This window comes from Podarcis melisellensis, assembly GCF_964234715.1.
Source record: "Podarcis melisellensis genome assembly, chromosome: 15".
NCBI lineage: Eukaryota > Metazoa > Chordata > Lepidosauria > Squamata > Lacertidae > Podarcis > Podarcis melisellensis.
This window is the reverse complement of record NC_138532.1, coordinates 10,460,105-10,484,442: the sequence shown is the minus strand read 5'-3', so window position 1 is coordinate 10,484,442 and position 24,338 is coordinate 10,460,105. Positions and strand designations below refer to the sequence as shown.

The window sequence follows — 24,338 nt, the reverse complement described above, 5'->3', positions numbered from 1 at the left end:
TGGTTCTCCAGTTGTACAGCTAGGGAGAGGAAGGTGCTCCAGAAGGTCATAACCACAGCCCAAAGGATTATTGGTCATCCTCTCCCATCTTTGGAAGAACTGTACGGTTCCCGTTGTCTTAGGAAAGCAAACAACATCCTGCAGGATTCATCTCACCCGGGATACAGTCTGTTTGCACTACTGCCTTCTGGCAGGAGATATAGAAACATCAAGTCAAGGACAAATAGACTGAAAAATAGTTTCTATCCAAGAGCTGTGGCCTTTTTGAATGCTGTAACTCGATAGTGTGACCTGGGAGTTTGATGGGTGTGGGTGTGGGTGTGGCTGGAATGTGGTTTGTTTGGTTGTTGTTGTTGTTTTGCTTTTGTTGTTTTTTAAGGGATGGCATCCAATTTCGTTGCACTTGTGCAATGTTGCACTTGTGTAATGACAATAAAGAATCTATCTATCTATCTATCTATCTATGAGTCAATCTCATATATTAGTTTCACCTTTTAAGTTGAATTACTGAAATAAATGAACTTTTCCACGATATTCTAATTTTCCGAGTTTCACCTGTATACTTTATATTCAACTTTCTTCAGTAATGTTTTATTCTGAATTGTGTTATTTGCTGTTTTAATGTCGGTTGTAAACTGCCTTGAGATTTCCCCCCACTTAAAAATATAAAGCAGTATAGAAATTAAATTAATAATAATAATAACAACAACAAGATCATTGGGAAGAAGGTACAACAGGCCAGATGACACATTCCTTCCTATAAAGCATGTATCATAATGGAAAGCTCTCGCAAACGCCAACCTGTAATGCATTGCTGAACATAAGTCTGATTAATAGATCTGAGCCTCCGTATTGAACTCCCACGGGGAATTTTATCCCACACAGAACACATGCCCTGCATGTAGACAGTTCCAAATTCAATCCCCAATAGCTCCAAGTAGGGCTGGAAAGGGCCTTGTCTTAAGCCATCAAGAACAACTGGCCCTAAGAGAGACCAATGGTCTGACTACTGCTTGAAGGCAAATCTTCATGAGAGTTGCCTGCTTTTCCTTCAGATAAAATTAATTCTTCACATTTTGAGATGTGGTTTGAATACCTATTCATCGCATCCTGTGGCACTTGGTTTCTGAGGGTGGTTTTGTTTTTAGTCTGTTCGAACAATGCTTGTTCACGCTTTGTAGCTGTCAACCACTTTTCTCAAATCCATGACGTTTTGGGAAAGGGGAGGGGGACGGCCAAAGCCTCGCATCCTGGTCAGCGAGTGGCATGTCCTTTTAAGTTCTGCTTTTGATTTTCAAACACTCCGATTGGCTCAGGCAGGAACCCCCCCCCATAACTTTTAAGAGCTTTAAAAGACTTGTTGGGAGACCAGCTTCCCCCCTGCAGTTGGACACCTGAGCTGCAATGGCTTTGTTGCTCATCTTGTACCTGAACATTGCTGCAGGCGCAGGTAAGATGTGAGGGCTGTGGGATGCATTTTTCCTTCTTCCAGAACAAAAATAAGTTACAGGCAAGCTTTGACTATTGTTCCTTCCAGTAAAAAACCTGGTGGGCCCATGCCAACCAGCGAAGTGGTGAAACAGGGCCACTCACAAACAGGAACAAGGGAAACTGCCTTACCCTGGACCAAATCATTGGTCCTTCTGGTTCAATATTGTCCACAATGATTGACGGCAACTAGGTTTTAGACTCTCCCAGCCCTAATCAGAGATGCTGGGGATTTTGAACTTCAGACCTTTGATAGGCAAAGCAGATGTTGTACCACTGAGCTAAGAACTTTCACCTGCAAAAGTAGGAGGAATTCTGTGGGCCACAGGAAATCCCAGGTTTGCAGAAAAGCTGTTCATTAAAGTAAAAGAGGGAAAACCAAAAGAGGAGGATGGAGGGTTCAGATGTGTGCTGCTAATACTGACATGGACAGCTAGGTCTCAAGGGAGTTATAGTCCGACACAAATGGAGGCCACCAGTTTTGGGAAAGCTGTATTAAAGGCAGACAGCTGTGATAAGCTTGATGAAAGCAAGCGACAGTGGAGACGACTCAGACATTATTGCCACTCTTCCATCTGCAGGTAACTTCACACACAGGGTCTCCTAACAGTGCTCTTAGCAAACTACAGTTCCCAGAGATTTTTTTGTAGGGAAGCCATAACTGTTGGAAGTGGTATCATAGAGCTTTAAACATTATGGTGTGAATGGGACTCCAATGATCTGACATTGCACAAGGCAGCTACCTACAGGGCTCAAACCAGCCTCAATATCATGTGTGTTAGTGCTCTGTCAGTTTTGGTCCTTTCTGTTTCTCATTTTTCCAATCGTGAATTCAGTTTTTCACATTGATTCAGCAATTTGAGAATCCATTTAAAAAAAAACAACTGATGTTTTGGCAATCAATTTCTCATTATGGAATGCATTTTCCTATGTTAATTTCACTAATATATTGATTTGTATGCACACTTCCCCCTAACATACTCATTTTTTGTAAAACTTCCTTTGCTTGGAGAACTGCACTGCAAAGATCAGATATGTGTGAATTTCAAAGGATGGCTGTGTTTTGGTTCTCACGTTGTTTCAGAAGGTGCAAATTTGATAGGCTTGGCTTTAAATGCAAACTGTACTGAGTTTCTCCCTCATCCCTAGGTAGAGCTAAGAGTACTCTTTCGGGTATCAAAGTTGACTCATGGGTGGGGGGTGGGGGGATAACAATCAGGCCCATCAGGTCAGAAAGGTCCCAGCACCCCACATTTTAAAGAGATGCCCCTGACCTAAATCATGCACAAATAATATTAGATTTCCTTCTAAATCCTCTTGGGTTGTATGTCTCACCCTTTTGTTTCAAAGCCTTGGCTGGAATAGATCTGGGTCCTCCTGCTGCATGCCTGCAAGGTCCCAAATTCTGGTGCCAAGATGTGGTTACTGCTGCTGAATGCAAGAAGGAGGAATATTGCTGGATCCATGAGTGGAGTTCTCCGTTGGCGAGAGCCAGAAATGCAAAACCACATCCATCTGAAGAGCTGCTCCCTTCCCTCTCTCTTCCACCACATTCACAGGTGGGTTATATAATACAACCGCATCAGTCCACCCCAAATTAAGCAAAATTAACCAGATGTATGAGAAAGGGTGGAAAGCAATAGCTTAGGGGGCAGCTGCATGATAATAACAAGGACGAGAAGGACTTCTCTAAACAAAAAAAATTCCTTCTAGTAGCACCTTAAAGACCAACTAAGTTAGTTCTTGGTATGAGCTTTCGTGTGCATGCACACACACGAAAGCTCATACCAAGAACTAACTTAGTTGGTCTTTAAGGTGCTACTAGAAGGAATTTTTTTTGTTTTGACTATGGCAGACCAACACGGCTACCTATCTGTAACAAGGACTTCTCTAGACATTCTTCATCTATAGTTTGGAGTTAGGATCAGCCATGTGACCACATTGAAACATTTCCTTAGGAGGTCAGGAACTACCATGGGATAATTTGGGGAGAACTAGCTAACTATCTCATTCTTCTTTTCCTTTTAAATATTACCTTCCAGCTCCATACCTAAATACTGTGTGGTGCATAAGGGAGAGAGGGAATAATTGCCAAAGTTTTAATACATAAATGCTGGTAGCCAACTTATTATTTGCTTGTATCGGTGAACAACTGGGTAGAAAACAGTCTGCACACACTTCCCGAGTAGAAGGTCAGATAATTTCTTTTTTTAAAAAAAGGCAACAAAAGCTGGACATCCAAGAAGGTACTTGTGCCAGGAAGAATCACTTATAGTGAGAGCCCCATTATTACACCCACTATTTGCCCCCAAAGGGACACAGGTGACGCTGTGGGTAAAACCTCAGTGCCTAGGACTTGCCGATTGCATGGTCGGCGGTTCGAATCCCTGCGGTGGGGTGCGCTCCCGTCGTTCGGTCCCAGCGCCTGCCAACCTAGCAGTTTGAAAGCACCTCTGGGTGCAAGTAGATAAATAGGGACCGCTTACCAGCGGGAAGGTAAACGGCGTTTCCGTGTGCAGCTCTGGCTCGCCAGATGCAGCTTGTCACGCTGGCCACGTGAACCGGAAGTGTCTGCGGACAGCGCTGGCCCCGGCCTCTAGAGTGAGATGGGTGCACAACCCTAGAGTCTGGCAAGACTGGCCCGTACGGGCAGGGGTACCTTTACCTTTACCTATTTGCCCCCAAAATTGCCCTGGTCCTTTCCTGAAAGCCTCATTTTTGACTTTGAAGCCATTGATATCTTTGTTTGTGACAGTGGAAGGGACTTGAGGAGGAGGACAAGGCTGACGCCCCATTGATTAAATGCTTCGTCTGCACCAAGATTGTCCAGAAAATCAAGGATCTGGCTGGAGACGATCCAGATGATGTAAGTTACCAATTGCTATGTTATTGGAACTTATTTGCTCGGCTGATACTGAAAATTGGGTCTGGGGGCAGAGAGCTACCGAATTGCCACAAGTGGCTGACACCCAGAGATTAGCCTGAAAACATATCATGCATTTCCATTGCTGAGGCTAAGCAGAGTTGGCCCTGTAAGCTACCTGGAGGGAATTATAACTGGGAACCACATGGTTTAATGGTGAATTTTGGACATAACGGAGATGTAAAATATTGGATTACAGTCGTACCTTGGAAGTCAAACGGAATCCGTTCCGGAAGTCCATTCCAAAACATTCCAAAACCAAATCACGGCTTCTGATTGGCTGTAGGAAGTTCCCGCAGCCAATCAGAAGCCGCAGAAGCTCCGTCGGACGTTCGGGTTCCAAAAGAACGTTCGCAAACTGGAATAATCACTTCCAGGTTTGCGGCGTTTGGGAGCCAAAACGTCTGAGTTCCAGGGCGTTTGACAACCACGGTACGACTGTATAATAGGACCCACAAAGGCAAGGAGGGAAGTCCAGGAGATTTTTTGGAATCTTGTGTTTATGTTGTATTTTGGATATGTGATTGTAAAACTTTAATCTGAAAAAAACCAAATAAATGAACTTTCAAAAAATAATAGTAGCTGGCAACCACATAAAAGCCCCATAAACGAATACTTAAATGTTTAGAGCCACCCCATGGCTAAGCAAGGGAGAAGAAGAGAGCACCCCCAGGGATGAGCAAGGAAGCTGGAGAGCTCTTTCCACACTGAGTAACCCAAGTGGACCTGGTGCAAAAACAAAGTTTCAAGCTCCTAGACTTGTTTGCTGAGCAAGGCCCTCTTGGCACCCTGGCTCTGGAAGCCTAAGGAAGCTCACGCGAAATCTCACTGGAACTCAGATTGTCCCATGAGATTTCAAGAAGGAGCGTCTCCAGCCCCATCATCCAGCCCGGACACTGAAGTCCAGCTCCGAGGGCCTTCTGGCTGTTCCCTTGCTGCGAGAAGTGAGGTTACAGGGAACCAGGCAGAGGGCCTTCTCGGTAGTGGTGCCCTCCCAATGTCAAGGAAATAGACAACTATCTGACTTTTAGAAGACATCTGAAGGCAGCCCTGTATAGGGCAGTTTTTAGTGATTAATAGACTATTGTATTTTAATATTCTGTTGGAAGCCGCCCAGAGTGGCTGGGGAAACCCAGCCAGATGGGCGGGTTATAAATTTATTATTATTATTATTGAAATGTATAAAATTGGAAATCATAAATAAGTAATTAAAAATAAACTGCGCACAACACAGGCCGGGACTTCACAAGGGAAGTGGTGCCTGCCCTGTGGAACGCCCTCCCAGCAGATGTCAAGGCAATAAACAACTATTTAACTTTTAAAAGACAACTGAAGGTGGCTCTGTTTAGGGAAGTTTTTAATGTCTGATACTGTATTGTTCCAGTACCAGTGCATTGAGCAGGCTGTGTCCAGCAAGCAAGGCAAATGCTTAAAAGTTTTTTCCCGTGCCAGGTAACCCCAAGTGGACTAAACACCAGAAAGAGCTTTTTAGCTCTCCACCTTGCTTTGGATTTGACTGGCACAATTTCAACCAGCCCACATGGAGGTGGCCTGAGGGAAGTCCTGGGGGGCAAATAGAGGCCTGGGGGCTTGTATTTGCCCCCTAGGCCTAAGGTTCCTCACTCCTTGTGTGAGGCTTTGCACAAAGGCTGCATAGCACGCCATACATTAAAAACCCACTCACCCTCAAAAAGAATCCTGGGAACTGTAGTTTGTTAAAGGGCCTGGGAATTGTAGCTCTTAAACTACAGTTCCCATGATTCTTTGGGGGGAGGGCTTTAAATGCATGCAGCTAAAGACAGCAAAGACTCCAACCAACTTTATTTGGAGCCAAAACAAAAGGTAAAGAAGAAGGAAAATGAACAAATATAGCAAAATATACAGCTCCCTGCTCACTTCTGATTAATATAGAGTGCGAGAGAAGTCAGGGCTCCTGTGCCTTTAATAGGCACACCTTTAATAGGTGTGTGGAAGAGGGAATTTCAGTAGGTGTAGCATGCAAGCAGAGGCTGGTGTGAGAAGAAACGAGGGAGGAAAGCAGAGGAAGGCCACACTGGCAGACACGCCAAGGCTGTATCTGTTTGAATCTTGAGCATGGAGCCACCAAGTTACTGTTCTTACTCCCCAACTCTTATTTCAGGAGAAAATCGAGGACGCAATAGCTTCTGTATGTCAGGTAGTGGGCAGGTTCCTGAGAGGGACTTGCAAAAAGCTTTTGAGGCTTTTCAAATCAAAGCTCAGAAAAGATCTACAGGCTGGCCTGAAGGCTCGGGACATCTGTATTGACCTGACCGTATGCAGGGATTGCTTGAGAGCACAACCAGGTGAGAGCAGCGCTTTTATTGTATTTTTATTTTTTTATTTTCATTCATTAAAATTCATATGCTGCTTGATTTTTGAGAAAGAAAACCTCAAGGCAGCTCTGGTGTCCTTATTCAAGACAAACTCTACCCTCCCCTTTTCCTCACTGGATTATTCCTTATGGACAGCCTTCTTTTCCCCTGAGATTTTTATTTTTATTTTTTGAAGGACATATGGCATTATGGGAGGGGCCAAAGGTGGGTGGTCCCCGCTGGAACAAGTAGGGCAGACCAACAGTATGCAGAGCCAGAGCCAATGATAGGTAAAGGGACCCCTGACCATTAGGTCCAGTCGTGACCGACTCTGGGGTTGCGATGCTCATCTCGCTTTATTGGCCGAGGGAGCTGGCGTTTGTCTGCAGACAGCTTCCGGGTCATGTGGCCAGCATGACTAAGCCGCTTCTGGCAAACCAGAGCAGCGCACGGAAACGCCGTTTACCTTCCTGCCAGAGTGGTACCTATTTATCTACTTGCACTTTGACGTGCTTTCAAACTGCTAGGTTGGCAGGAGCAGGGACCGAGCAACGGGAGCTCACCCCGTTGTGGGGATTCGGACCACCGACTTTCTGATCGGCAAGTCCTAGGCTCTGTGGTTTAAGCCACAGCGCCACCCATGTCCCAATGATAGACAGACCCAAATCATTCTAGTGCTGTCTCCATCCTCCTCCCTGCTAAATTCCACAAGGGGCAAGAATGAGGTTGAGGAGGAGAAAGCCAACAGCCAGGGCCACCTCCTGGACTGGCTGCGAGTAAGACAGGAGGTGGACCTCAGGCTGCTGTGGGTGGGACAGTGCCTCATTTGCTGTAACAGACTGGCCTCCGCTGCAAGGGCCAAAGCTCCATGCTGAAGTACATAAGAATTTCAGAAGTGCCGAACTGGATCTTAAGCGAGGAAACAGACTCACACAAGACAGGTACCGTATTTTTCGCTCTATTGGACGCACCGGACCACAGGACGCACCTAATTTTTAGAGGGGGAAATCAAGGGAAAAAATATTATCCCCCCCCCCCAGCCCCAAAGAGCAACGGACAGGCTGCGCACTTCCTCTTTAGCCTTGAGCAGCATCTTTAGCCTTGCACAATGGGATGGATCGTGCCCGCTGTCCACCGGGGCTGGACTAGATGACTCCTGGGGTTCCCTTCCAACCCTGCAATTCTGTGACCTCGGAAGTTGTTGGGGGTCTCCACCACTGGAGGCTTTTAAGCAGCGGTTGGGGGACCATCTGTTCTTTAGCTGTGATTCCTACATTGTGAGGGGGCTGGGCTAGATGACCCTCGGGTGGCCCTCCCAACTCTATGCAGTCCTACACTTCTGCGGCAGGAGATCCACAGCCACTTCACACAATGCCCACTCCCAATTTTCATTGGAGAGACATGTGGCTTCACTGTCTAGGTAGGTACCCCCCTACCTGCCACTCTTCCCCCACCACACTTAAGCCGAGGGAATTCCTGCCCAGAGAAGCTCCCAGGTGAGGCAAGGGTTAAGATCTACCTCTGGTAAATGGCTTTGTATCCTCCCTCTTTCCCTTTTCTCTTCTTCTTCTATGCTAGTTCCTTCTCTTGTGTTTTGTTTAATCTGTTTTTATGTATACTAAAATAAATGCTGCAAAGTTTCCTTTTTTATAATATCTCCCCCCCCAAACTAAAACGTTAATCTAGATAAAAACACTGATCCAGAGGAAAATAAGGGGGTGGAGAAAGGACAAAAAAAGAAAAAGAGGTAGAGATAGAGAGATTTTTAAAAAGTTGGCTTCTTTAGCCTTGTGCAGCTGGAGAGGCTGTTGGAGAGGCTGCTAGGCAAAAGAGGAAGCCCGGGCAGCGAGCGAGATGGATCGCGCTCGCTGCCCGGGCTTCCTCTTTAGCCTTGCACAGCCTCCCACGGCTGGAGAGGCGCGCACGGTTAAAGAGGAAGCCCGGGCAGCGAGCGGGATGGATCGCGCTCGCTGCCCGGGCTTCCTCTTTAGCCTTGCACAGCCTCCCACGGCTGAAGAGGCGCGCACGGTTAAAGAGGAAGCCCGGGCAGCGAGCGGGATGGATCGCGCTCGCTGCCCGGGCTTCCTCTTTAGCCTTGCACAGCCTCCCACGGCGGGAGAGGCGCGCACGGTTAAAGAGGAAGCCCGGGCAGCGAGCGGGATGGATCGCGCTCGCTGCCCGGGCTTCCTCTTTAGCCTTGCACAGCCTCCCACGACTGTAGAGATTGCGCAAGGCTTTTCTAGAGGAGGGAGAAGGGACTGACTGGCCGTGTCAGTCCCTTCTCCCTCCTGGGGAAAAGCCTGCAAGTGCCGCGCGAAGCTTGTGTGTGGCTCTTGGGGGCTTTTCCTGCTTGCCTCCCCCCCTGCATTCGCTCCATAGGACGCACAGACTTTTCCCCTTAGTTTTTAAGACGGAAAAACTGCGTCCTATGGTGCGAAAAATACGGTAAATTATGCTTTAAGACAACCTTCTCAAACTAGGTGCCCCCTAGATGCTGCTGGGTCACAACCCACGGTCAACGATCCTAGATTGTGGGAGTTGATAGCCAAAACATCTGGTGAGCATCAGGCTAGAGAAGGCTGCCTTGAGAAATCTTTGCAAAAGAAAGGGGGCGGGGGGGGGGGAGAGAGTGTTGATAATGCAAGGTGGAAGATGCTCTCTAACCGAGAAATCTTCAAAACATAAAAAGAACCCAGCTGAATCAGACCAAAGGTATATTGAGTCCAGCATACGTTTTGCACCCTGGCCGACAAGATGCCTAGGAAACTCCCAAAAGCAGGAGATGAGCTCAATAGCCCTCTCCAGCTTTGAATATGTAGCTATCATGCATGACTAGTAACTACAGAGGAGCCTCACCTGATGCCTTTATATCTTTAGATGCCAGGCGAAAACGTTTCTCTTCAACCAAGTGTTGATTAACATCCCATGGCTTTTTAAATGTGTTTGTGGGAGGGGGGTGTTTTGCTTTGTTTTTGCTTCATTGTGTATTTTGTTTCATTGTGTATTCTGTTGTGAACCGCCCTGGAATGAAGGGCAGTATACAAATTTAATTACCGTATTTTTCCCTCTATAAGACTCACTTTTCCCCTCCTAAAAAGTAAGGGGAAATGTGTGTGCGTCTTATGGAGCGAATGCAGGCTGCGCAGCTATCCCATAAGCCAGAACAGCAAGAGAGATTGATGTTTTCACTGCGCAGAGATCCCTCTTGTTGTTCTGGCTTCTGGGATTCAGAATATTTTTTTCTTGTTTTCCTCCTCCAAAAACTAGGTGCGTCTTGTGGTCTGGTGTGTCTAATAGAGCGAAAAATACGGTAATAAGAATACATATAGCTGTTTATTCCCCCATGAATTAGTCTAATCCTCTTTCAAATTGGCACTGGAAATTTGCTTCATCTCTCAGTTGTGGTTTCCATGCTTTAACCACATGCTTTGTTTTCTACAGAGGAAGAAAAGATTGAAGGCAGCTGGTGAATTGGCTGACTTTGCAAATATTCATTTTGCTGCTGCTGCTGCTGCTGCTGTTGCTTCAACTTCTTCACAGATGTGGGACCCCCCCCCCCTTCCGATTTGCAAAGAGAAGCAGAAATGCCCACCTTATAGTAAGCAATGCTGGAACTAAGGGCTTATCCACAGTTACCTTTCCTCTGCACTTTCCAGGCATGGTCTGCACTTTAAAGCCCCAGGTCCAAGTACCCTTTTGTTGTCCTGGAGCTTTCTCTGCAAAAACTCATTCTTAAAAGCTGAATCGAAGCAAATGGCAGTTTGCTGAAAACCTGAGTTGCTGTTTGTTGCATTTCAGCTTTAAAGAGCACTCATGAGCTTCGAAGCACAGACCTGTTCCTGCAAAACACAGGGCACAAGTTAAGTGTGGATAAGCCCTAAAGAAGGTATGTTGGGTGCCACAGGCAACTTAGACACGCTGAATTTCCGCTTTGCCCAGGTGTTTGAATCTTGCTGAGCAAGGAAGAAATTAAATACTACTGCTTTGCCTAATGCAATTATAAAGCCGACTTTTGTATATTTTAGCAATGTACTGGAATATACTAGTTTAAGCCGATTCCCCTTGCTTTGACTTTCACAATGAATAAAGTGCTTTGATGAGCCCAGACCATCTCACGTATTTATCATGGCTGTATTCGGCGCACTATGAGAAAGTGGTATCAACCAACAATGGGTCCCACTCCCTGAAGAATCATCAGGCCCACAAACTTCCAGTGCCCTGATGGTGTCGGCTGGAACCAAGTACCCAGGGCTCTGGAGGCACAGACATTTCTGAGGAGGAGCAGTCAGGCATAGAGGTTGACATCTTTCATTAAGCAGGGATGGGAACCAATCGCCTTCCAAATGCTGCTAGACTACAATTCCCATCAACCTGGACCATTGGACATGCTGCCTGGGGCTGATGGGAGCTGGAGTCCAGCCACATTTGGAAAACCGCAGGTTCCACGTCCCGTGGCTTTATTTTCCAGGCTGAATGCTTTGCCACTCAAGCTAGCCACTTGGCTCTTTTCACCTGGAAGTGCTATATAGGAACCGGGGACATGAACAGAGTAGCACACATAGATTCATAGAGATGGGAGGGGTCACGGGGGTCAGTCCACTGCTGCAATGCAGGAATCTCCCCCCCCCCAACATGTAGCTCAAACTCAGGACTCTAAGATTATGAGTCTCATGCTTTATTGACAGCTATACATGATCCCAGCCTCTGGTAATCAAAGGAATGGTACCCTGTGTGGTGGGACAGAGCCTCACTGTAGCTTACCTGGGCAGTGCTAGAGCTAGTACACAGCCCTGAAACTCACTACCACCCTCTCTGCCCCACAAATGGTATCCCATTGGTATTGAGCGGGTGGTCCAGCCCCACAACACCAACTGCTACCGATTCAGACAGAACTCACAGTCATAGCTTCCTTCATTTCTCATCGGGCCTTTTATTCAAATATAGCAGTAGTTGCCGCCGCAAACTTTCAATTTCCCCACAGATCTTCACTCTTCCTTCTCATCACCATGCGTGATGATGTAGCACAAGGATTTGTAGTCAATGTTTCCGGCCACGTCGATGGGAGCGACCGCAAACATTTGCTCTACCTAGGGAAGAAGGAACACAAAGTGGGGGTAAGAAGGCAGCGTTCGGCTGGACTCATCAACCAGTCCCTGCCTGCCCTTGTGAGCCTTGGGACTCCGTCGTCATAGTTTTCCCCACTTCCTTGAGTCATGAGATTGGAAGGGGGAACCGTTGTTAAATAACTGTATATTGCTTTCAAGATGGTTGTGGCTAAGAGCTTGCTAATACAGTTTCTTTATAAAAATACTAGAAATTCTACCTCCACTGTCAGAGGCAGTAGGCCTCTGAAAAGCTGTTGCTAGGAATTGCAGGTGGGCAGAGTGCTGGTTGTGTGCATGTCCTTTAGGCATCTAGTTGGCCAGTGAGAACAGGATGCCGAACGAGATGGACCTCTGAGCCAGCAGCATAGGCGCCGACTCCATGGGGCTTGAGGGGGCCCGAGCCCCCTCAAAAATTCGTTTGGGGGGGGCTCCGCCCCCCCAATAATCTCCGGCACCCCTCCAGCAGAGCGCCATCGCCGCCCCTCCCCCAGCCCAAAATGCACAGGGAGGGGCGGGCTGCATGCCTCCTGCCCTCCCTCCCGAGCAAAAGCTCCACCCAATTTCCTTTGGAGCTGATTAATAGGCGCAGCACGCTCTCCCCTATTCGCTCACGAGGAGGCGGCGCCACTTTATTTGCATATTCATGAGCTTATTTATTATTCATGAGCTTTCCCGGGCCCCCCCAATATTTTTTATAAGTCCGCGTCCCTGACCAGAGATTTCTTACGCTTAAATGGGAACAATATTTTTCATCGTTTGCTCATCGCTCGAGCAGAAAGCAATATCTGAAAGCGGCAGAAGGGATTCTGATAAAGGCCCTCAATCCAGCTATACGAATACCTTGATCTGCAATATTGTTGACGTTCTGAAAGCTGAGATAAAAAGGCTCAGCTAAGGAAAGAGAGGGATTGATGGGATACATGGAAACTAGTGGCTAGGAATGACTGTCAAAACACAAGAAGAGCCTGCGGAATCCGGACAACGGTCTCATGGGTCCTCAGAACCCCAGGTGGCCACCATAGCTGATGGGTGTTCATCAGTATGCGGATGATACCCAGCTCTACCTTTCTTTTAAATCAGAAAACCAGTGAAGGCGGTGAAGGTCCTGTGTGAGTGTCTGGAGGCGGTTGGAGGATGGATGGCGGCTAACAGATTGAGGTTGAATCCTGACAAGACAGAAGTACTGTTTTTGGGGGACAGGAGGCGGGCAGGTGTGGAGGATTCCCTGGTCCTGAATGGGGTAACTGTGCCCCTGAAGGACCAGGTGCGCAGCCTGGGAGTCATTTTGGACTCACAGCTGTCCATGGAGGCACAGGTCGAATCTGTGTCCAGGGCAGCTGTTTACCAGCTCCATCTGGTACGTAGGCTGAGACCCTATCTGCCTGCGGACTGTCTCACCAGAGTGGTGCATGCTCTGGTTATCTCCCGCTTGGACTACTGCAATGCACTCTACGTGGGGCTACCTTTGAAGGTGACTCGGAAACTACAACTAATCCAGAATACGGCAGCTAGACTGGTGACTGGGGGCAGCCGCCGAGACCATATAACACCGGTCTTGAAAGACCTACGTTGGCTCCCAGTACGTTTCCGAGCACAATTCAAAGTGTTGGTGCTGACCTTTAAAGCCCTAAACGGCCTCGGTCTAGTATACCTGAAAGAGCGTCTCCACCCCCATCATTCTGCCCGGACGCTGAGGTCCAGCGCCGAGGGCCTTCTGGTGGTTCCCTCATTGCGAGAAGCAAAGCTACAGGGAACCAGGCAGAGGGCCTTCTTGGTAGTGGCACCCGTCCTGTGAAACGCCCTTCCAGCAGATGTCAAAGCGATAAACAACTACCTGACATTCAGAAGACATCTTAAGGCAGCGCTGTTCAGGGAAGTTTTTAACGTGTGATATTTTACTGTATTTTTGGTTTCTATGGAAGCCGGCCAGAGTGGCTGGGGATGGGCGGGGTATAAATAATAAATTATTATTATTATAGCTGTCAACTTTCAGATTTGAAAATAAGGGATCAGCAGCCTCACCTGTCCCGGGGGCAGTCTACAGGATATCTAACAATCCGGGATAGCAGCGGGAAGCAGCGGGAAATGGCGCTGGAATAAGGGAATTTCCCGCAAAAAAGGGGAAGGTTATTAGCTATGGTGGCCACCTGTCTTCAGGGACAGAGGCAGACCTTGGAGTCTCTAATTCTACATCATAGTTGTGGCACCCCTGATGCTCTACACCCAGGGCAGCCTAACTGGTCACGTTCTCCTCAATCTGCCTCTACCAGGGACCATCTGGTAGGGCCTTTGATCAGAGAACAGATCAGAAGAATCTTGATTTGCATCAACCACTAGCTGTAGCAATAAAATAAAATGTACTGAAGATACAGGTAAAAATTTAACTCTACAAAATACATTTTGGCGGTTTACAGCAATAATCAAATAATTGATCTTACTCAGAAACCAGAGCGCACAGAAATGCTGTTTACCTTCCTGCCACAACAGTACCTATTTATCTACTTGCACTGGTGTGCTTTTGAACTGCTAGGTTGGCAGGAGCTGGGACAGAGCAACAGGAGCTCACCTCGTCGTGGGGATTTGAACTGCCGACCTTCTGATCGACAAGCCCAAGAGGCTGTCGTTTAGACCACAGCTCCACCCGCATCTCTATGTCATATTAATACACCAATTTAAAGCTGTCTCCTAGGTTTGATGCTTGTGAAAGATTCCTCCTAAGAGGAAATTGGGATTTAAAGAGGGAGGGCCAGAAGCACGCTTTAACTAGAGCTAGACCAGAAAGAGTTGCCTCACCTCCTCAGCAGAGAACTTGTCCGCCTGAGTCATCAGGAGTTGCTTAAACCTGGAAAACAAATTGGAAATAAAAAGTCAGTGCTGTTCCAACACACCACCCAGAACTCTAATAGGAACCTAGAAAGTTGCCTTATACTGTACCAGACCATTGTACCAGACCAGTATTGCCTGCACTGACTGGCAGCAGCTCTCCGGGTCTCCCTCCGCCCTAGGGATACCTGGGAAATTTTGCTTGCTCTACCCATGAGCCATGGCCCTTCCCTGAAGTCTTCTCTGCTGAGGCTTGTATGGAGAAATCCTAGGAGGTTTCCTTATAATGAGTCAGGCCATTGGACTATCAAACTCAGTAGTGCCTACACTGACTGGCAGCAGCTCTCCAGGAGTTCAGACCAGGGTTCCTCCTAGTTTGACCTGAAGGTGCCAGGAATGGGACCAGAGCTGATGCTCTTCCAATGAGCCATGGCTTTCTCACCCCAACCATTGATTAAGCCAATCAGACCCAGGGCTGTCTTTACCCGGGGGGTGCAAGCTGCCTAAGCTCTTAACCGCCCCCGCCCCCAGCCGGGTGATTGCGGTCGATGGGTCATTTCCATTCTCTTTTGCGGAACAGCTGCAGAATCAACGTATCCCGCGGCGCCCCCTAGTGGTGTATTTCATTTTCGCACAATCGCAAAAAGACAGGAGTTATCGCTGCTGCTTTTTATTTTTTCACTGTTTCCGCTGTTCCCCTCCTTAGCTCAACAACTTTGAGTTGCCCCCTAAAAAAGGCTCTATAACTTTGACCTGCCCCCCCCAAAAAATTGGGGGCGCTGGGTGGATTTTTGCACCCCGGAGCCGCATATGCTAATGTTCAGACTTAATCCAATCAGAGCCCCATGGGCTTTACCCAGGATCTGAACTGTAGTTAATGTTCTTACTCATCTTTGTTCACGTAGCCAGTTCCGTTGGGGTCAAATAATTTGAAGGCAGCAAGGATGGATTCCTCGGGATCAGTGCCTGTGGAAGAGAAGGATTGCTCAACATACAGCAAAGATCCTCAAACCAAGAGCAAGACCCCCTTTTGGCTGGGCAGGGAGTCTGGAAGATTTGATGTTCCAGGGAGGAAATGGAAAGTTAACAAAAACCAAACTGTTATGTACTGAGTTGAATAGGATCCAGCAGTCTGATTGGTCCTAGAACAATAGGATCCAAAAGGCAGCAGTCTGATTGGTCCTAGAACAATAGGATCCAAAATGCAGCAGTCTGATTGGTCTTAGAACAATGCAGCAGTATGATTGTTTGGCAGGAACCACCCAATCATGCTCCAGATAGAAGTGAATCCACAACCTGATTGGCTTACAGTAGAATTCCGGAATTAGCCAATCATGTGCAGCCCATTGTGTAAATAATGTATCTAAAGCAGATACTTTGAGGGGACATTCATTCATTCCTCCTCACCACTATGAGCTGAATAAAGAGCATGAAATCACTTTGCGACTCTGAGTATATTTCACAAACCAAACAATGAGAGAGAGAGAGGACAGAAAAGTATAATAACTGCCTCCTACACCTTAAGGCAGTGATGGCCAAATTTGGCCCTTCAGCTGTTTTTGGGACTACAACTCCCATCATCCCTAGCTAATAGAACCAGTGGTCATGGATGATGGGAATTGTAGTCCCAAAACGGAGGTCCACGTTTAGCCATCACTGCCTTAAGGGAACCGACTAATGGAATGGATTCACTTTTGCCTTTTCTCAAGAACTTTTTGCCAGTCCCAAAGACCCATGCTGGGCCTTCTGTGAATCACCCGCTTGACCACTTAAATATATTTGTGAACATCAGGAAGTAACAGCAAGGTTCATCCTGCAGTATGGAGATGCTTATGTCATGATTTTCCATTGAGGTTGTATGCAACATAACCCTAAGTTAAAGTCACTTAGTGGTGTGATTGGCAAAATGTTTTTGCACAAGAGAATGTGTAAGTAGGTTGCTGGTAACTTTCTTGCACAATCTGTTGCACAGGTTTCTGACAGCACAACTGTTGCGCAACATTAAACTCACCTGTCCGTTTGGCACAGTGACCTGGTGCTACCGGACAGAGAATGTTGGACACATGGGCTTTGCTTGAATGGACAATTCCTACCCAAAGCCAGTGCGGTGTACAGTGGTACCTCGGGTTAAGAACTTAATTCGTTCTGGAGGTCCGTTCTTAACCTGAAACTGTTCTTAACCTGAAGCACCACTTTAGCTAATGGGACCTCCCGCTGCTGCTGCACCACCACTGTGTGATTTCTGTTCTCATCCTGAAGCAAAGTTCTTAACCCGAGGTACTATTTCTTGGTTAGCGGAGTCTGTAACCTGAAGCGTCTGTAACCCGAGGTACCACTGTAATGGTTAGAGGGTCAGACTAGGACTTGAGAGACCAAGTTTCAAATCTCCACTCAGCCTTGAAGCTCACTGGGCGATCTTGGGTCTGTCACTGCCTCTCAGCCAAATCTACCTCATAAAGTGGTTGTGGGGATTAATGAGGAGGGCGACAACCATAGATGCCAACCTGAGCTCCTTGGAGAAAAAGGTGAGATGTAAATGCAATAAACAAACAAACACCCTTTTTAAGCACCCCTTCCATATGACATGCATATTGTGCATTCATCCTGATTTGTTTTGCACAGGGTTTGTGGGGAGGCCAGAGGACACCCACAATTTATCAAGTGTTCATTCTAATTTGTTTGTGCGGTGACTAGATGGTGTTGCATTGAAAAATGATTACCTGACCCTTCCAAGTGCATTTTCCTGCCAATTACCTTGCCGCAAACCAATTTTGAGGGGGCGAAGTAGGTTTGTTGTACAAGAAGAAGAGTTTGGATTTGATATCCCGCTTTATCACTACCCGAAGGAGTCTCAAAGCAGCTAACAATCTCCTTTCCCTTCCTCCCCCACAACAAACACTCTGTGAGGTGAGTGAGGCTGAGAGACTTCAGAGAAGTGTGACTAGCCCAAGGTCACCCAGCAGCTGCATGTGGAGGAGCAGGGAATCGAACCCGGTTCACCAGATTACGAGTCCACCGCTCTTAACCACTACACCACACTGGCTCTCAAATTAGCTTCAGTTGTGCAATCTCCATTTGCTGGCATGTGATTGAATCCTTCCTGAAAATAGTGGCAGTCTGGAAATGTCCCTAGTGGTACATATGTTTTTGTGTGTGCTTTTTGGCCTTTTATTTCAGTATGTTCAGGGGTATTGAGAGCTGGATTGAGGGTTAATGAGCAAGACTGAGAGTTAGTGGGCAAAGTCCTTGGCTATGGCAGCACCAACTCACCATTCAGTTTCTCCCCAAAGAGTGTTAAGAAGACCGTGAAGTTAATTGGCCCTTTTCCTTCCTTTAGCATCTCATCCAGCTCTTCCTCCTTCACATTTATTTTCCCTGTAGAGAAAAAAGCAGGCCCTAGTAGTGAACTCCACAGACCTTTCCAGACATCCTGTTTATTGTTCATTCTTGACTATTTGTGATCATGGTGTTCTTGGGGCAGTTATCCGCAATCCTTCTTCCAATACAGATGGTGGACGTTGCACCAGGTTGGACAATACAGGTCTAATTTCTGTGATAAGCAAAACACCCCCTAACATGGAACTTCTGGGGAATGTTTGTCCATCCTCAATCTTCAGAGACCTATATCAATTGCAAACCTTTATTGGCATATAGAAAGAATTCTGAAAGGTTCGGTACACAGCAAAATCTGCATTAAACAATATATTATTAATAATAATTTTATTATTTATACCCTGCCCATCTGGCTGGGTTTGCCCAGCCACTAACAATTAAAATACTGTTTTCTAACATTCATGAATCCTCATTGCATGATGCAGAGACCTGGCTACTATCTTCCCCTTATCCCCACCCTGAGTTAACATAAGCTAACATAACATACCTAACATTCGCCTGTATGCCACTCCCTGCTAACAGCCAACTGATTAATGTACTGTACTTAGATCGAATTGCCTGATACAAAATTATCAGTGCAAAAGAACATGTGTGGCTGATTCTATATGACTCTGTCCACAGGGGCATAGTAAGGTAAAGGGATCCCTGACCATTAGGTCCAGTCATGGCCGACTATGGGGTTGCAGCGCTCATCTCACTTTATTGGCCGAGGGAGCCAGCATACAGCTTCCAGGTCATGTGGCCAGCATGACTAAGCCGCTTCTGGCGAACCAGAGCAGCACACGGAAACGCCGTTTACCTTCCCGCCAAAGTGGTACATATTTATCTACTTGCACTTTGAGGTGCTTTCGAACTGCTAGGTTGGCAGGAGCTGGGACCGAGCAACGGGAGCTCACCCCGTCGCGGGGATTCGGACCGCCGACCTTCTGATCAGCAAGTCCTAGGCTCTGTGGTAGAGACATATAATTTTTGCCATTTCCCTCTTGAATCCTCACCCTCCCACACCTGTGCACACAAAATTTGATGAACCACATCAGCCCTGGTCTACATTCAACAGACTTCCCAGGGTTTCTGGCTTTGGTGATAATGTCATTTGAATACATGTCTCCCCTTAAAACAACTTCGCCACTGGCATTTTTAGCTCGTCTCCTCCTTCTTCTGTGCTAGAAGAGAAAAAAGAGCTCTCCAAAGCTAGGTAGGATGCACATACCACCACCCTGTGTACTAGAAATAAAGCTGAGATCTGCAGACCCCTTTCTGAAAGTGACAAGCTGTTTATCAAAAATGACACCATCCAGAGATGAAGGACCGTGAAGTGCTCGTGGCTCCAGAAATAACATGCACCAAGTCCTCAGAGGCTCTGAAGATAAGCAGGTGGGCATTAGAAAGGTCACTGTGAATTTTTAGACATAGGAAACTGCCTTATATTGAGTCAGACTATTGGTCTATCTCACTCAGTATTGCTGCCCTGACTGGCAGGAGCCCTCCAGAGTTCCAGGCAACAGTCTCTCCCATCCGGGGATTGAACCTGGGATCTTCTGCATGTGAAGCAGATTCTCTACCACTGAGCTACAGCTCTTTCCCGTTGTGAATGTTGCTTTTAGTAAATAGCAATTGCTTCTCCCTAAAGCAGTGCCAACCTGGTGCCCTGCAGATGTTTTGGACTACAACTCCCATCAGCCCCCTAGCTTTGCATGCCGAAAGCGCCAGGATCAATCTCTGGCATCTCCCGCTTTGTATGTTCCTTTGTCAGTTTTAGGGACGTGGGTGGCACTGTGGTCTAAACCACAGAGCCTAGGACTTGCCGATCAGAAGGTTGGCGGTTTGAATCCCCGTGACGGGGTGAGTTCCCGTTGCTCAGTCCCTGCTCCTGCCAACCTAGCAGTTCGAAAGCACATCAAAGTGCAAGTAGATAAATAGGTACCACTTTGGCGGGAAGGTAAACGGCATTTCTGTGTGCTGCTCTGGTTCCCCAGAAGTGGCTTAGTCATGCTGGCCACATGACCCGGAAGCTGTCTGCGGACAAATGCCAGCTCCCTCGGCCTACAGAGCAAGATGAGCGCCGCAACCCCAGAGTCGTCCTCAACTGGACCTAATGGTTAGGGGTACCTTTACCCTTTGTCAGTTTTAAAGATGAAGATTACAATAATCTCTCTCTGGCAGAGACTCTGAAACCAGGCCTGGCTATTTGCACTGTTTTTCCTTGTACCAGCTAGTTGCTTAATATTTTTCTTTTTAAAAAATCATCTGAACTTTTGAAGAGTGCAATTTCATGGTGACCGGAGGCACTCACCCAGCTGACCGTATGTCTCTTTCAGGTCTGATTTGCTGATAATGCCATCACGATTCTGGTCAATGCAGCTGAATGCCTTGGGGAAAGATAAGGAAAGTTAAATCTACTCTCTCTATTTCTCAAGTTTAATTCCTTTCTGCCACTATAATAAGAACATACATACTCACACAAATATTTTCCAATCCCCCGTCTGCATCTACTCCTCATTGTCATCACTCCAGTGAAGGGCAAAAGTGATTATAGCGCTTCATTAGTTGAGCAGCCCTTGCTTGTTTCACAAGTCATGCAAACCAGTAGAGTTGGGGGTTGCATGTTATAAGCCTGTACTGTAATTCAAATGTAAAATCTACCTTGGCTGGGCTTCCCATGCCCACATCACTTTCCTGTTTACCCTCCAAGAGTTATTTCTCATTTGGGTTGTATCCAATTGACTTCTACTCAGCACAGACCCATTTAAATTAATGGCTCTTGTCAGTTTGCATTTCTTAGTACAGAAAGTATTGACCCAATGTGTAGAGATCCCTCCTATTCTAATTAATTCAAGAGGGTTCTGGAAGCTTCTCTGTGTGAAAGAAACAAGCAGAAGGTTCATGGTGTTTGGGTTATTCCTTCAGAGAAGCTGAGTACAGCTGACCTAAAGGTGTTTACGTTTTTACTCTGCTAACTATACGTTGGACTTCTGCTCTGGATCAATATGAGTAGAATACATGACAGCTCTAACTTATTCAAACCTCCTGACTTCAGTGAGTCTGCTCTGAATATGACTAGCATTGGATAAAACCCTTGATTTAAAGCATGTAATAATTTTGTTTTTAAAATAAATCTCTATATAATCTCTAGCATATAAAAATAAACAAAAACAGGAATTCATACAAACAAAAACAGGATCCAACCTTAAGGGAAAGTCTGAAACATCTGAAGAAACTGGTGGCTGCTGTTTTATGTACAGCAGACGGAATGTTTTCAGTAAAAGGTAAAAAGATAAAGGACCTCTGGACAGTTAAGTCCAGTCCAAGGCGACAATGGGGTTGCGGCACTCATCTCGCTTTCAGGCCGAGGGAGCCGGCGTTTGTCCACAGACAGCTTTCTGGGACATGTGGCCAGCATGACTTAACCACTTCTGGTGCAACGGGACACCATGATGGAGAGCACATGGAAATGCTGTTTACCTTCCCTCCACAGCGGTACCTATTTATCTACTTGCACTGGGGTGACTGGTGACTGTCTGTGGTAAGGATGGGTAGACCTGTCCGTTTCAGTTTCTCTCAATTTCTCTTTTTTTTTCTATCTTAATTTCAGTTCTCTACATTTCCACACCAGTATGCAATATTTTTTTTTCTTTCTTTCTTTCTTTCTTTCTTTCTTTCTTTCTTTCTTTCTTTCTTTCTTTCTTTCTTTCTTTCTTTCTTTTAAAAAAGAGCCCTCCTGAAAAACCATCAGCATTTTATTGCACATTTCTCCTAATTTACACTTTTTAAAATGCAACTTTGCCCAATATGCACATTTTTGCAAAGCAATTACTCATAGCATAACACATTTCTGTATGTCATTTTCACCAATAAATGCATTCTCATATAAATGCACCCCAGTATATGCATCTTGGTTCCCATTACTTGGCTGGAGATCAGCACTGCAAAATCCAGAGCAGTGTGAATTTTGAAGGATAGCTGTCCTTCAGTTTGCATATCTTTCCAGGAAGTGTGAAAGAATTAAGTTCACCTTTAAATGCAAAGTGAACTGCATTCTCTCCCATCCCTAGTCTGCAGGTCTCATGCTGAATTTCCTCGTGCATTTCAGAACCCTGATCATGCGCAGAGGTGACATAAAGAGATATATGAACTCCATCTCTTTGCCATGATGGCTCAATGGCAGAACTTTGCAAGAAGAACAACAGCCCAGATTCAGTCCCTGACTTCTCCAGGTTGGCAGCTGTGGCAAACTCCCATCTGAAACCTCAGAGAGTCACCACCAGGTAGCATAGACTTATTCCCACTGCCAGATAAAATAGACCTGAGTCCACCTTTGTCAATTTTACTCCATTGGATACAGGCTGAGTTCAGGCTTGGAACTCATTTCCTTGGCTCAACTGGAAAACAACCCCTGAGCACCTCACCTCCTTGAACTCTTGGATCTGCGACTGCTCAAACATGGAGAAGACATTGGAGGAGCTCCTCTGGGCATGCTTTGCGGCAGCTTTGCTCCGAGTCCCGGCTTTTCTGCTGGCCTGAACAACAAAAAGAAGAAGAAAAGTAACAAGTTACAACAGCACCAGTCAGTACACCTGACACATTGGGAAGACGTAAACCACAGCACTCATTATGCTTAGCCTAACTAGCAGACTGGAGAGACAAGATCCAGCACACTCATTTCATTAGTGCTAAGATTTACACTCGCACAACTTCCCCCACCTTCTCCCCCCTCTCTCTCTTCCCAAAACCGCTCCAGAGGATTGAGGGATCCCACAGAACAGATTTAGGAGGTAGGGAAGGGAAGGGAGGAAAGTTCCATTGCACAAGCATAAATCCTTGTGAAAACAGAACTGTTTTCTTAATGTGACATTGGCTACAACTCTAGATAGTGTGTCGGCTGCAGTGTGCAGGTGTGTCGTGCGAACGCCCCTCCCAGGGCTGGAATAGGGGTTATTTAACCTCAGTAAATAGGTTGGTAAAACTGAATTACTGTGTCGCGAAATGATGCACGTTTAAAAAGTGTGTCGTCAACATGAAAAGGTTGGAAAGCTCTGTTTTGAAAGCTCTGCCCTAGGGGATTAGTTGTGGGCTCAGGTTATTGAATCATCAAATCGTAGAGTTGGAGGAGGTCCTGAGAGTTATCTAGTTCAACCCCCTGAAATGCAGGAATCTCAATCTCAATTAATTTTTAATTCACCTGCTGAGCATTGGATAGATTTGCTCTGCCATATCCTATCCTGCCCTGGCTTCCATAGCTGACAAAAAGCACATACACAAACTTGAATATGTTCACTGAACGGTTTAATCCCACACTGGATAAGGTTGTCGTGTTATGGAACTGCTGCGATTCAAAAACACATTTACATCACAATCAGATGCACAACCTAACTGGTACAGGGAGGCTTACTTTCTAGTAACAGTGTTTAGGACTGCAATCTTGGCAGCCACTAACAATCGGTGTGTTATAGGGAATGGGGATGAAGGAGAGCAGTCCACTGGCATGTGTGTATTTAGGGATGAACAGCGGACAAGTATTTAGAATGAGGAAACCTGTTCTAAACATCTCCAGAGGTTGTTGGACTACAGATCCTATCATGCCTGACAAAATTTCCCATCCCTGGGGAAGAGCCATCTAACCCACAAACCCATTCAGAGAACCAGGAGAGGGAACTGAAAGCTGAAGAAATTTGTGGCATATGTGTGTACACACTAACTTAATTTTAAAAAGCAAGCATCCTGGATTATTTCCCTGACAGGCAAAACAGGACACAAACAGGACTGGGTGCTACCAGGGTCAGGTACCATCTCCTGTTTCTTCATAGTTGCATCCTTCCAAACATGAGCGAATATTCGCCACCATCCCTTGGGTATTAGATCTTCCCACAGACAACACCCTTTCTCCATCTTTCACTTGCCTGCATACAGGCTGGACCATTGCTCTCTCCCTTTGCTTATTTCTCCTTCTTCCTCGGTGGGACAGGGTAACAGTTCAACCTTAATGTGTGTTCATCCAAAAGCTCAGTGCTATGAAGAATATATGCAAAAGCAGAGAGAGAGAGCGTACTCACCATTCTGGATGTCCTTCTGAAGAACAGAGAAGTTCTGGATGGTGTCAAGCATCAGCTCAGGCTATATCCCACAGCTTATCACTTGGTGAGCTAAATTAGGAGCCCGGTGGCAGGAGGAGAGAGCCAAACTTGGCAGTCCCCAGGGCTGAGAATTGATAAGGTTTGCATGTCATAGCGCATTGTAGGCTTTGCTGATGGAGGGAGGAGGCATTCCTAAGCCGAG

At 46.4% G+C, this 24,338-nt stretch overlaps 2 protein-coding genes across 2 annotated transcripts; one reads left to right on the top strand and one right to left on the bottom strand.

The window, feature by feature from the left end:
* Positions 1 to 1,249: 1,249 nt before the first annotated feature.
* On the top strand, positions 1,250 to 10,849 carry LOC309358233 (uncharacterized protein). The gene is made up of 5 exons (XM_081891193.1): positions 1,250 to 1,450; positions 2,839 to 3,047; positions 4,244 to 4,354; positions 6,552 to 6,735; positions 10,186 to 10,849. The coding sequence occupies exons 1-5, from the start codon at positions 1,405 to 1,407 to the stop codon at positions 10,212 to 10,214; spliced, it is 579 nt and encodes a 192-aa protein (XP_081747319.1). The 5' UTR covers positions 1,250 to 1,404; the 3' UTR covers positions 10,215 to 10,849.
* An 805-nt stretch (positions 10,850 to 11,654) lies between these two features.
* On the bottom strand, positions 11,655 to 24,168 carry MYL7 (myosin light chain 7). The gene is made up of 7 exons (XM_081891215.1): positions 24,116 to 24,168; positions 22,472 to 22,582; positions 20,359 to 20,434; positions 17,943 to 18,047; positions 15,560 to 15,638; positions 14,643 to 14,691; positions 11,655 to 11,831 (listed from the first exon to the last, which is right to left on the bottom strand). The coding sequence occupies exons 1-7, from the start codon at positions 24,116 to 24,118 to the stop codon at positions 11,730 to 11,732; spliced, it is 525 nt and encodes a 174-aa protein (XP_081747341.1). The 5' UTR covers positions 24,119 to 24,168; the 3' UTR covers positions 11,655 to 11,729.
* Positions 24,169 to 24,338: the final 170 nt, after the last annotated feature.